The 14,943-nt window shown below is 31.6% G+C and overlaps 2 protein-coding genes across 2 annotated transcripts in view; one reads left to right on the top strand and one right to left on the bottom strand.

Moving 5' to 3' along the window:
- LOC143913041 (uncharacterized) overlaps positions 1-14,943 on the bottom strand; it is a 478,228-nt gene that overhangs the window by 23,358 nt on the left and 439,927 nt on the right. The gene's annotated exons all lie outside the window — the stretch shown is intronic.
- LOC143913011 (zonadhesin-like) lies at positions 3,706-10,217 on the top strand. The gene is made up of 9 exons (XM_077432507.1): positions 3,706-3,868; positions 3,936-4,118; positions 5,445-5,633; positions 6,042-6,227; positions 6,937-7,122; positions 7,190-7,354; positions 7,764-8,015; positions 8,088-8,285; positions 9,876-10,217. Exons 1-9 carry the CDS (start codon positions 3,808-3,810, stop codon positions 10,067-10,069), a joined length of 1,614 nt encoding a protein of 537 aa, XP_077288633.1. The 5' UTR covers positions 3,706-3,807; the 3' UTR covers positions 10,070-10,217.

Below are 14,943 nucleotides of genomic sequence, written 5' to 3'. Positions count from 1 at the left end.
ATAAGGCACACGTGTCGTTAATCTGTGGTTCAGTCTGTCTGGCGCTTGTCGATCGTTTGCAACGTATCGGTATTATCTTAGTGTATACATAATTAAAATAAATTAACTAGAAAAATGGTAAAACATTTCAATTTTATTTTATTAATTATAACGTTAATTTACATAACTTTATCTCTTACAACCTTGATTTTATTTTATTATTACATATGTATGAATTAATATTAGATACATTATTACATATTATGTTTAAAATATCCCTTCAGAAAACACATGCCATGTAAAGTAGTCAGACACCCTGGTTATTTTTTTTGTTGAGAAATCTTCGGCCGTGGAAAAATTTCTATGGTTTTATGTTGACGTTGCTTTAATTGATAGCGAGTCTTCAAATAAGCACTGTAAAGCATCTGTTCTCTTGCCCGTTGATTCAAATATACTAATTTTTTTCTCCATTAATAACCGTTGCTTAAACATTAAAGAAAAACAACATGAACTTTTTGGTTTACCAAAAATGAAAAATATCCTTAAATCTTTTTGCATTCTGCCGATTCCCACGTCTTATTTCTTCTTATTGGAGATGTTTCTATAATCACCAAAGCAAAGATAGCACCTCCGGCCGGGTAGAGTAATAGAAATAAATAGTAATAGAAAAAAAGTCAGGTCAAAAATTACGGTAAATGCACTCAGAGGATAATTGAGGGTAGTCAGAAGATATTGTTTGCGTATTTCTAAAGATTGACGCGTTTGCAATGTCTAGTTCAAAATGAGATAAAGATCAATTCAGAAAGTAGTCAAAATAAGATAAGAAAAAACATAAGATAAGGAACGTTCGAAAGTTAGAAATTTGTAAACAATTTTTCATCTTTCCCAGACCCATTATTATTAGCTTCTAAGAAGTATGAACATTAGGTATAAGTCCGCCCTTTCTCATGCAGCTTTATAAAGGGCATTGGTTGTAAACTTTTTGAAAATATTTTTGTATAATAAAAATGTTTTTTTACAATTTCTCAATAAATGAGAATTCTCAATTTGGCATTTTTTTCGAGAAATTCTCCAGAAATAATTCTTGATAAGGAACACTAATGACAACAGAGAAATGTTATTATAACATTTCTCTGTTTCCGATCCTAATCCCACCTGTATACCGGTTTCTGAATGCCGTAAACATACATAAAATATGTAATTTTAAAAAAGAATAAAACTATAAAGAAATAACTATGATTTTATTTATAAATTTGCTAAAATATTTTATTATAAACTGCTCGGGGCTGGAAGTAAAAAAATATTTATTTTTTGAACAATTTGTATGGGACCTCTTCATCCCTCCCAAGAACTATGTTAATTATACTATTACGCGATAGGATGCCAAATTTGATGTTTCTAAAATGGAAACTGTAGATTTACATAACTGACAAATAAACATAAATGATTATGTAAAGTCAATTAATAGCTGAATCGAATATATCAAGAACACCATTTGTTCTAACAAAACGCTTCTAACATAAGAAAAAAGGACACATTTTTTCAAAAATATTTAATTTTATTAATAAATCATAACAAAGCCTCGATATTAAGAACGATGTAGTTCAAAATTTAGCAAAAAAAACGTTTAAAATCGGTCACCAGCCTTTTGGACTTCACGGACCACTTAATTCATAATTTTTTAATCCTGTGGATCACTTACATACATATATATGCATATGAATTTTTGAAAATATATGTTTACATTTGTAAAATAATGATCACAAAACTTCCATTTTATTTAAATGAAATGATATTATAATAAATTTAGCCCATATGAAATAACTATTTTTTTTATCTCTAATATATAATTTGGAAAGAGACTTTGTATGTATGTATGTATGTATCCTTCGTTCGTTGGGTCGTAAGTCCGTGACGTCATCGAACAAATAATTCGATTTTTTTCGATTCAAAGGATTCAAAGTCCCCAGGGGTAAAGGCGCCGAGGGTGAAGCCCTAGGTGGCGGAGCCCTAGGGCTCCACCCCCTATGGGGCATAGCCACGGGGACGTAGCCGCGGGGGCGCAGGCGCCGGATTCTGTTATACATATAATTTCGTATACATATGTATAATTTTTTATTAGAGACTTAATATATAATATGTTTGTTTATTCGTGACAGTCAATTTAATAAAAAAAAAACAAATGAGCATTCAAATAAATTTAATAAAATGTTTACTATTAGATTAGTCATGTTTAAGCGGTTTATAGTACAAATACCGAGCGAAGCCGGGTAATACAGCTAGTATAAAATAATTTAAATAATCATTAGCGGCTCTTGGATTGAAATCATAAAAGTATTGCAACTATAGAATTATCCGAAAATTCAGGTATTAATAAAAATAATCGCCAGTTTAATTTAAAACAAACTCGAAATTTTTTTTTTTACTAATTCTTGAAATCTCATAGCAGTGCATTCACTTTCACTTTACTATCAAAAAAATGTTATCTACTAAGAAGCATTTTGTTTTACAAAATAATGCGAAGTAAATAAAAAAGTGAACACCCATTTATAAAGTAATCAATAAAAAGAAATATTAGTTAGATCAGACTTCAGTTTTTCAAATTGTCTTGTAATATCCTTAATAGTTATTCAAATAGCACGCCTGTTGATTTTCAATAAATGCTTCAAAAAATCTTTAAATATTAAGTTTAAAAAACAAAATATTTAAGTCAGCTAAATCAAAAAAACGATACTTGACTTGATTTTTAAAGAGAACATTTTCAGTATTTCAATGTTCTCTTGAATCGAGACCTGCTGGAAACCCTTCGTGTTTATATGTATAAAAGCATTTATTTTAATTTCAAGAATATGTTAAACATATGTATATGTAAGATGTTTATCTGTTTGTAAATCTACAGTTTTCAATCTTAAACAACTAAAAGTAGCTTATCTTCTAGCATTCTTACATAGAGAGGAGTCTATCGTTTACGGCGTATAGTTGTTAGAAGTAGTAGGAGTCCTTGGAAAGGACTTTTTTCAAGCTTTCACCCATCCAAATGATGCTGAGTAATTAGGCTAGTACATATTGTTACGTACACTGCCGAATAAGTGCAATCGGATTAGACCGAGTAGCATCCCAGAGACTGAGTGACCGTTACATTTGGTTTCGAGGATTATCTCCAGGCTTAAGTACAAGTCGGCTAACAATGAGGTACCCCCGAATGCACTTAGCGGGGGTAGCGGTAACTGGGTCGCATTCCGGTAGACTTCTCAGAAGTGACCGATACCGTGGGACTGAGTGTCGTGGGAATACATATCCGGGTACATGCTTAAACAATAGGGAAGTAACCGGACGTCGAAGATGCCCTGAGTGACCGATCCGTTATAAGGCGGTACTTAGGCGATATCAAGACATTCTGGACGGAGTACTGCCAGTGCGTGTATCTCCTTAATCATCAATAAATGCTGTGAAACGACTTTGGCCTTTTACTTGGATCCTCCACCCACCCTACGCAACAATATTGTATGCTATGTCTTTCGAAATACAAATTATTTTGATAATTTCATGTCATTGCTTGCTCCACAAAATTAAATTCATAAACGATGAATACAAAGTAAGTTTTAAAGAGAATGTAAATGTATTCGATTGTATGTATGTATTTCTGACGATTCAAAATTACACAGACCAAATCATCATAATCATAAATCACTATAACGACTGTTGACTCAAATGGAAATAAAAGTCATTGTTTTAATAATGTTCAGGTGGTATTTGAGATGCGGTTTTTAATAAATATGCTGACACGCTCTTCTTTGAACCATCGAGAATCAGCTCGGCACGCTCAAGATGGTCTCGTGGTCGATTGTGCTGACGGTTTGCTTGGCGATAGCGGCTCGGGTGACCGCAGGTACGACGATATTAACCACATTAAATTTGAATTCTTCAATAATTACAAATTAAATTTAAAATTTAAGACTGCAATGAGCCCGAACCGTGCGGCTCCAATGAAGTAAGATCTAAGAACAGCAACTGCAGGAGAACTTGCAATGTGAGAACTGTCGATCCAGACTGTGTCGAAAAGTTAGGATGTATGTGTGATATGAATAATGGATTCTTATACAATTCAAAAGGAGTTTGTGTACCCAAGGGAGAATGTGGTAAGTAGTCATTTCGGGAATCTGCATGTTGAATAACATATATGTATATGTAGTTGTTTAGTAAGAAAATAGAAAACTGCCTACAATTTTTAAGGTAATTTATTTATTTATTTAAAAAAATACTTGAGAAGACGGCAAAACTAATGGGCCCAAAAGTTTTGTCACTAGTTACAAAACAAAACTATATAAAAATAGTATAAACATAATGGAAACAGCAAATGTAGAAAAAGCATAAAATTGGAAATTCGGCCTTAACACCTAAGTATTGTTAAATAAATGAACAATATGAAAAAGAAAACAAAACACAAATTTAACATTTTTAATTTTTAAAAACGGAGTCAGAGTTTGCTTTTTTAACAACTCTACAGCCCTGTATAAGATACGTACATATAATTAAAAGGGCTACCGTTAGAATCTATCGATATCATCTAAATCTTATCTAATGCTTTTTATTATTACGAAATTATGTTCACAATACATCTTATATCTATTTTAATAGCTACTGATCTACTGATCATTTTCTATTTTACAATTTAATTTAATTTGGTTAGTAATCATAGTATTATATTATTCTAATGTCAATGTACAGCATAATAGGAAAAAGAGCTCAAAAACCTATTAACAATTCTTATAAATGCTCATAATACATCTAATACATAATATTAATTAAAAACTCTCTAAAGTCGACGACCTAAAGCAGATTGTGTTTAGGTAATCTGTGTTTATACCTGAAGGGTATAGACATTTTGTTGTAATCACCGAGACTCTTCACATGTGTGTTAGTGTATGGTTATTAGTGATTCTGTCATAGAATCTACTGGTTAGTTTGTTAGTAATGTCTGTAACAAATGGAATATTATATATGGCATGCCGGTTTTCATGTTAGTATATATGGGTGTATTATAAATTATTTTTAGGGACTTATATTGTATTACTTGGAGCATATATGTTAATAATTTTCACAATTTCTATTCAGAACCTCACATTCATGATAATAATCTTAACTAATAGTGACCAGATTCAGATTTTGCATGTACATATGTATTATGGGAATTTAGAAAAATATAAACACACAGCGTACTTTAAAAATCTAATATATAATTTCGAAAGAGGCTTTGTAACTATGTAAGGTTTGGGTGAGAGCATCGAAAACAAGACGATATCTGAACATAATATTATTTTTTTCGATTCAAATTAGATTAGATTTAGCCATGCTTAAGCTGTTTATATTACAAATACCGAGCGAAGCCGGGTGAAACCACTAGTATAAAATAAAATTACTACCATTTGATATTATTGGCATTTAAATTTGACTAAAACCTTCAGACTCACCGTGTGAAGGAGACATGGGTAAAGTGTTCGATCCCTGTGGTAACTCTTGTGCAAGAACCTGTGAAAATATTAACGACCCCAACTGGAAATGTGAGCCAGAATGTACCAACGAAGGTGCTTGCAGATGCATTGACGGGTTGGTTGAAAACATCTACGGAAATTGCGTGAAGCCTGAAGATTGCTGTAAGTAAAATTTACAAATTGTTCATTATATTGATTTATTCAAATACGAACGAGTTTATTTGTACGTATGTACATACATACATCAGAGAATTATAAATTTATATCATAGTAAATTGAATTAATAGAGAACTTACTGTAGATAGACCTCTCACAAAATTGGGTTTGAACAGCCCTGATTTAGGGCATCAAATTTATAAATGCTTTGCAGTATATATATTTCAGTTTCAATTAAAATAAATAATGCAAGGATTTCTGGTTATATGTATGTATGTATGATTGCGTTGAAACTGCAAATCTTTTATCATAAGCAAAGGATAAAAAAATAAATGTTAATTGGAATACCAATCATTTTACTTTAACTCTTATATTCTCTCCAAAATTAAGTTTCAATTAAAATTTGATTCGCAGTCCAAGAGTGCGGCGATGCCGAAGCCTACTCCCACTGTTTGGCCAACAAATGTCAAAACACATGTGAAGCACCGAATAAGAGAATGAATTGTCCTATCTGGACCTGCAGATCTGGATGCGTTTGTGCTGGGTTGTGGATCAGAGATAATACCAATAGAATTTGCATTCCACCTCATTTGTGCGGCGGTAAAATACATATATAATATTGTTCTCCTCAACAACTATCCGTAGTTGCACTGTTATTATCATTATACTCCATTTAGATTATTTTATTATTTTATTGTTACTATCAATTTACACTCGTCATTACAGATCGCTCCAATGCGACGAGTGTACGATAACGATCATAAATACAATAATATATATACAATCAGAATACAAAGCATATAACAATTAATCAGTACAGAAATAATAATCATAGATATATCTATGGATTATTTTTAGATTTTTGTGTACAATTTTTATACATATAATAAACACGAAATTATAGAGATGTCTATAGAGATATCTATAGATTTCAGATTACTGTGAATAATTTTTACAAATTATACACACAGATTTTGTGACCACAGGAAATGATCTAATACCAATTTTCAGGAACCGTTTCAACAATGATAATTAAAGTGTAATCAGATAAAATTGGCAAACTGTGATAGAGAAACGATCGATTTGGAGTCACAAAACCCCCAAACCTAACCAGCAGTTTGACGAGGACTCGAACCTTCGACCTCAGTGGTGCTAAATATATACGCTACCATTAAGCCAAACTGCTTATACTGTACCATGTGTACTTTTTGACTTCACCATTTGTACTATTTGCCACATAGTGACGTTGTCTTGAGAAAGACTTTTGTCGTCAAGTTCTCTTAACTAATTTAGTGTAATTGTGTAACAGTTTCATGCGACGGTGACGACAATGCATTCCTCTCACACTGTGTATCGAAGTGCGATAATATAAAATGTTCTGGCATTAAAGGAGAACGACCTATATGCAACAAAAAATGCACCAACATCAAGGGATGTGTTTGTAAGCCGGGCTATTACCGTCAAGACGGGAAATGCACACCCGAAAAGGATTGCCGTAAGTTTCTAAATAAACTCACAATCGATTAATACATGTTGGCTAACATTACTCGTGTAATTTTTAGCCAAATGCGACGGTGAAAACGAAGAGTACGTGTCTAGAAAGTGCCAATTCAAATGCGGTTCCTTTTTCACGTCATGCCTCGAAGAAGGTGAAGATGGCTGTTACTGCAAGTTGGGCTATGCGAGAGATAACGTAGGAAAATGTATACCTCTTGATCAATGCAATCGTGAGTTTCAAATAACTGTATTATGAAAGAGTAAATTTAAAGCACTAGCTTGATAATTGTGACACCGTGCACACTAGAGACAAGCTTGCTATATGAACATATTTACTTTTACCGTCAGCTGTGTTTAAAAGATATATATGATAGTAGATCTATAATTGTATCCCATCAATGATTTGAGACCATTTTAATATTAAAATATAAAACAATTAAAATTTGGTATATATGTACTAACGAACAATTGTCACGATGATTAAGATATTATTTTGCAAAATTTGTCTGTTCAGACAAATCTGAGGTTTGAATCAGAGGTGAAACATTTGAGTTCATTTTCAAGATAAAATATACAAGAATTGTTGGTTTAATAGTATCGTATAAGATGTAATTAATAATATACATAACGCTCTTTCAGAGGAAAGTTGTAACGGTGATCCAAATGCATATTTTGAACAATGCAATATCGAGTGCCAAAATACCTGTGAATATAAGGAGGGTGTTCCAAATTGCGTCAAGGGAATATGCACTAAAAAGGGAGGTTGCGTTTGCAAAAAGGGCTTCGTTTTGAGCCCATGCGGAAAATGTATTAAGCCGGAGGAGTGCTACTATAGGAAAAAATCAGATCTTCCTAGAACTCCACCGTGCACTCAACCCCCAAAACCTTCACGTAAGTTAGCATAGCTACATAAGGTGTAACATAAAAGTTAGAAGTACATTTGTATGATGACGTCCATTGCAGCACCGGCAGGCTGTGGCAGAAACGAACACATAGATCCAAACCCGTACGTAGAAACGACAGATCAAACATGCGACATGTACTTCAAAGGAATACAACCCAAGATTGTTCAACTTTCAAGCCCTAGCGCCAAGCGAGTCTGCAGATGCTTGCCAGCATACGTGAGAAATAATAAAGGACAATGTGTCATACCTCAAGATTGTAAGTAGTAACGTATCATATAGGGTGGGGTAGAAATAATTAGACGATTAATATCTTGAAATCTCATTTTGTGTTAAGATAACATAATCAGGGCCGACGAGAGGGGGGGGGGGAAGCTGGGGGTAAAAGTTCCAGGGCCCGGACTACTCCAGGGGCCGAGTGTCGGAAATCATATCTGTTATATTATTGCGTAGGGGTGGTTTCATGATCCAAATGAAAGGCCAAAGTCGCTTCACAGCATTTATTCAACGATTCTAGAGGTCCACACGGATCCACCGCTCACTCCCGAATAATCTGATCTACCGTGTACACCTCCTTATGAAGGACAAGTTGCCCACCACAGCTTCCCCGATCTATTTATGTATCTATTGAATAGGCACGTAAAGGTCTACCGTGGTGTTTATTGTTCTGTGAGAACTCCAGCGTATCCCTTGTTTGGGTACTTACTTGTTTGAGTCCCGTTAGCCTAATCCGGGGTCTCTATTGTTCACCCACGAATGCACTTAGACAGTGGATACTCTCTCTCATATTTCCACGTTACAATATCATATTTTCTCATTCAATTATTTTAAAAAATAACAACCAATATATAGGTATTTTTCTAATACATACATATGTAGTTCTGATAGACTTTTCGCAAATTAAAAATATATCTATAAGATTTTTTTTTAGTTTGTCATAGGGTTTGGAATAATTTTTATCAGAGCCCGGGATTCCTCTCGGCGGCCTTGAGCATAATATCTTAAATATGTTAAATTTCTAATCAGGAATCTCAAAAGAGCCCAAATATTATTATGTCTGATATCTTGTTGAGGTTTCTCACATAAGTGATATTATCTTCAGAAAAGTATTTCGAGTTCAAATTACATATGTATGTTGTTCGGATATATTTAGATAGTGAATTTGTTCGTTTTCAAGATACTTATCGTTTAATTGTTTCCGCCCCACTTTCTCAAGTTGTTTATGGTATGTAATTTGCGGAAATTGGATTATTAGTCACATTGCAATCGCCCAAAAGACAATTTTTGCCATGAAAATCGCGAATACGGAATATTTGGCACTCGAGTTCTCGTATTTGATTTTTAAATGCTTTTTATTATTACGAAATATTGTTCACAGTACATCTTATATCTATTTTAATAGCTACTGATCTACTGATCATTTTCTATTTTACAATTTTAATTTAATTTTGTTAGTAATCATAGTATTATATTATTCTAATGTCAATGTACAGCATACTAGGAAAAAGTGCTCAAAAACCTATTTACAATTCTTATAAATGCTCATAATACATCTAATACATAATATTAATTAAAGACTGTCTAAAGTCGATGACCTAAAGCAGATTGTGTTTAGGTAATCTGTGTTTATACCTGAAGGGTATAGACATTTTGTTGTAATCACCGAGACTCTTCACAAGTGTGTTAGTATGGTTGAGTTCTCGTGTGATAGTTATCGTTAGTATGATGGACTTTTCGGCTGCCAGATGTTCCGTTATAGAGATTTTAGTGACTTTTGGGCGAGCGCTTTGTGACCAATAATCACCGAATCATAATTTGCTTACGGATAGGTTAATCTTGACCTTTGCAGGTTGCGACGATCTTAACGCTCAGTTCATATCTGGACCCAACACATGTCCTGGTGGCACTTGCAAAAATCCTCAATTCACGTGCTGTAACAATCCTTGGCAACCGTTTGGCTGTCAGTGTAAGCCTGGCTATCTGAAAATTTCTGATTGCAATCCTAAATGTGTACCCATTGGTGAATGCTGTAAATATAATTAGATTGAAATATATGTAATACTGTCAATATTAGTACATATTAAGAATACAAATTTATATATTTTTTATACATATATAAAAATGTACTAATTAATAATATTGTATTTGGAATATTTAAATATACGTAAATAAAAGATAATGATTGAAATTCACTTGTGTTTGCATTATATATAATCATCAAACAATTCAAATAAACTATAAATTGTGTTGGCGATTTGCATTGTACATATGTATAACAGTTAGGGTTGCCAACTATTTAATTTCATTAAATAAAGCCTCGACATTAAGAACTAGTTCAAGCTTTAACATAAGTTCGTTTAAAACAGCGGTCGCCAACCATTCAGACCTCACGTATTATTAAATTCATAATTTTTAATCCCATGGACCACATTTGAATTTATGAAAAAGGATAATTTTTTTCATCTGTAAAATAGTAATCAGAAAATTTCCATTATATTTATATGAAATGCACTCTGTGGTGTATAATCTACAATATGGGCCCTGGTGCAAAGTTCTAAATTTAGTACTTCTTAATTTTTTTAAAATACAATAACAAATTTAGCCCATTTGAAATCATTTGTAGGTAATTTTATGTAGGATGTAGGTCAACACTCATAATCAATCATAATAATAATAATTAATAATATGTAATAAGTAATAAATAATAATATGTAATCAATAATAATAATAATAAATAATAATATGTAATAAGTAATAAATAATAATATGTAATCAATAATAATGATATGTAATAAGTAATCAATTAAAAAAATTGGTTAGATCAGATATAAACTTTTCAAATTTTCTTATAATATCCTTAATAGATACATAAATCGAATTCAAACGCTTCAAATTCAAATGCTTATTTTATTATAAAAAAAATGTAAATGCTTATTTAATCATTACAAAATATTTAAAGATCAGCTAAATAAAAACAGAAAACATTTTGAACATGCAAAATATTAAATATGGGTCGACAAAATATTAAAATTTGTGTTTATGATGTTTTTTATATACCTTTTGTATATTAATTAATAGACAAAAATGGTTGTATTATTGTTTTTTGTTACACATATTTGAAATAAACACTTCACATTACCTAAATTTACAATGTTTTATTTTAATTCTTGTTCTGTATAGTTTTATATTTGCAAATAATATTTATGAATTACAAAATTTTCTTAAGGTCTATGTAACAATAAAAAAATAAGGACGACTATTTCCCAAAAGCCATATTTTTCAAAAACCATATAAAGTGTAAAATGGAAGGGGTCGCGATTTCAATGACCGACACTGTATTTGACAAAAGAGAGAGAACAAAATAATTTTGTCAAAAAAAGGACGTGTCCTCTTGAAAAGAGACCGGTTGGAAACCCTATTATAGCTCCAGTTATGAGTAAAATGGTTGGGTATAGTAAATGAAAAAAATATGTAGACATATTTGATATCGTCTAAATTTAGATCTGTAATATCTAAAATGTAAATAACAGTTATAAGTACAAATATAAAATATATTTAAAAAAAACTATCCATTTTCCAAGATAAGCTAACATTGCTACTGAGAAAAATATTCAAATATACAAACATACATTGTGTTGACTCACATTGCTTGAAAATAAATTACCGTTGAACAAATTAAATCAATATGTACATAAATATAAAGACTGAATCAATATGCGCGATTAAACATCGTTTGAATTTATTGCACAGTATTTGTTGTGTGCATTTTACAAAAAAAAAAAAACACTTGTATTTGAAAGTATGTAAGTTTACTGATGGAGTTTGCCAACAGTCGATTAAATATGCAACAGGTTGAAACAATATACGGTACACTGTCATGCTGAATAATGTATTAAAAATTATTAATGCATGGAAAAAGGTGTATTAATAAAGTTAAACATACATACATTGTCATGTCTTTCCAGCTTAACAAATTGAGTCTACGACTAAATTGATAAATCATAAATATGGTTTTAAGTATCAACATAATATGTAATTTTATTTCGACGAATACTTACATACATACTTGATAATGTATTTAACGAAAATGAAATATTCGAAGTGCAAATTCTCATGATAGTTGCAGACCTTCCTCACAAAAGTGAAGCATACAAAGGTTATACGTATTATTTATACTCTTCGTCTATCAGAGTTTGCATGTACATTCAACATCATAGTTAATAACTGGACCATTCTAGAACATTCATTTTCTATATATCAGCATTTCATAACCAGCAGAAAAGATTAGTGGTTAGCATACATATAATGCTTTGAACAGCGTGGTCACAGGTTCAAAACCCACTGATTTCCGCTGACCAGGCGTTGGATTTGTGACTTCAGGTCGATCGTTTCCTATCTGTGACTTCAAAAACCGTCTATGAACATCCAATGAATGAATTAAATACATAGTAGTAGATTTCTAAGGCCAGATTAGATGCTTCCATTGTGAACTACATATGTACCTCCCAGCTTAGGATTACATTCAGAAATGCAAATGTCACTGTTTTAAAAATATTAATTTATTTCATAGTTGTTTACATTATCTTTTAAATTATGCTTTGTGAACATCATTAGAATAAGTGATATTTCTGCTTCTTACAGCCATTCATACAAAATCATATTTTTTGCATAGATGATGCAATACAGTTAAATAACTGTAAATCATCAGGCCAATTATTTCTAAAAAGCATAATTCTTTCTCAATTCATCAATAGAAGTTAACCAGCAGAATAGACTAGTGGTTAGCATATAATGCTTTGAACAGCGTGGTCACAGGTTCCAATCCCACTGGTTTCTGCTGGCCAGGCCTTGGATTTGTGACTCCAGGTCGATCGTTTCCTATCAGATTTGCCAATTTATCTGATTTTCATTGAAACGGTTCCAAAAAATTGGCAACCTTACCCATTTTCTCGCAAAATCTCGAGTTTTCAACAATCTCGAATTTCACTGAATTGTATAAAATAGTGCAAATTTACAAATTTGACCATAGATGTCTCTGTAGTTATTAATTGATACGTATTTATGTACTTTGCATAGTACTAATAATATTTGTATCAGAGTTTCTGACCAGGAAGGTGCATTGGGGTTATCTGTTAGGCTTCCTGGTATAAATTAAAAGATATAATATGACTAGGTGACGTAGTCAGATTTGCCAATTTATCTGATTTTCATTGAAATGGTTCCAAAAAATTGGCAACCTTACCCATTTTATTGCAAAATCTCAAGTTTTCAGCAATCTCGAATTTCACTGAAATGTATAAAATGCTACAAATTTACAAATTTGACCATAGATGTCTCAGTGGATATTAATTGATATGTATTTACTATGTACTTTTTATAATACTGATAATATTTGTATCAAATGTACAATATTTCTGGCCAGGAAGGCGCATTGGGGTTACCTGTTAGGCATTCCTGGTATAAATTAAAGATAAAATAACAAAAATAATGAAATAACTTTATCTTCCGTTAATGTTTCCTTAAATTATCTATTAATTCGAGTTTTCAGCAATCTCAAATTTCGCTGAATTGTATAAAATGCTGCAAATTTACAAATTTGACCATAGATGTCTCTGTGGATATTAATTGTTATGTATTTATGTACTTTGTATAGTACTGATAATATTTGTATCAAATGTACAATCTTTCTGGCCAGGAAGGCGCATCGGGGTTACCTGTTAGGCCTTCCTGGTATAAATTAATGATAAGATAAAAAAAATAATAAAATAACTTCATCTTCCGTTAATGTTTCCTTAAATTATCTATTAATTCATTTGACATATCTTATTAAATGATGACTTGTAATTTTTTGAATTTGCTTTTCGATTGTCCAATGAAATTCGTGAAAGTTGCATCTTTTACAATTATTAAGATAAAACAATCAATGCCAACATATGTATCTTTTCCGCCATTCGGATACACTTATTATATACAATATTTGAAATGTAAACGCTATAGATAAACACAAAACGACATTGACCCTTAAAGAACTGATAGATATAAAGGTCACAAAAAAACCTATTTCTGTTAACATGATTCATACTTATTAATTACTAGCTTTACAAAAAGGAAAATCCAAGTTGCTATTAATTAAAGTGAGCTATCAGAAGACTGGTATGTATTGGTAGTCGATCAATAACATACGTATATACTTTTTTGGATCACTTGGTATGAATATTATGAATATGACAATGAAAATATGATAAGAGTCTATCGAAACTGTGCGACCTTTAACATTGATTGATAAAATGTCAACGAATTCATGAGAAATGTTAAAATGAAACGTGTATGATTTTCTTGTACATACATTTGTACTATAATAGCTTGGGCTATTGTAAACAACAGCATTTGCCGTGGCAGTTTTAAAATTCGTCGTTCAATCGTTAAATGTATAATAACATATGTATTTTTCGTTGGAAAGATAACATCGAATTTAAGAAGTCCTTGTCGTTTTGTATCTCTTTGTATGCGAGAGAGTAAACTTTGAATGGCTCAATCATGACTGTTTATTGTTGTGATTTGACTTTTGTTATCCAATTTGATTTTACAGTGGCGTGGAGTGAAATAAAAACAGTAAAATTTTATTACACAGTGATTATTGATGGCATAATTTAATGTATAATATACAGAAGACCACTTTTCGACGATAAATGAGGCTGCCGGAATACAAAATTATAAAACTTTATATTATTTCATTGATGTAAAGTTTTATAATTTTGATGAAACTTAAAAATCTGTTTCGAGTAATATATCGGGTGGATTTTCAGACACCATCACGCGAATTGATACTTTTTAATTTGAATTGTATCAATGCTAAGATTGTTAATTTTCAAACATTCCGTCTTTTATTTGTGTTTGGTTTTTGTTTATATTACACT

The sequence above is a fragment of the Arctopsyche grandis genome, chromosome 6, assembly GCF_051622035.1.
Source record: "Arctopsyche grandis isolate Sample6627 chromosome 6, ASM5162203v2, whole genome shotgun sequence".
Lineage (NCBI taxonomy): Eukaryota > Metazoa > Arthropoda > Insecta > Trichoptera > Hydropsychidae > Arctopsyche > Arctopsyche grandis.
This window is presented reverse-complemented; position numbering and strand designations above follow the sequence as displayed.

Bases quoted from the DNA above. Each gene is read 5' to 3' on its own strand.
- LOC143913011 (XM_077432507.1), top strand. From the start codon at position 3,808: ATGGTCTCGTGGTCGATTGTGCTGACGGTTTGCTTGGCGATAGCGGCT. The intron at 5,634-6,041 runs GTAAGTAAAATT...TTTGATTCGCAG, and splicing joins CGTGAAGCCTGAAGATTGCT to TCCAAGAGTGCGGCGATGCC. The intron at 7,355-7,763 runs GTGAGTTTCAAA...ACGCTCTTTCAG, and splicing joins ACCTCTTGATCAATGCAATC to AGGAAAGTTGTAACGGTGAT.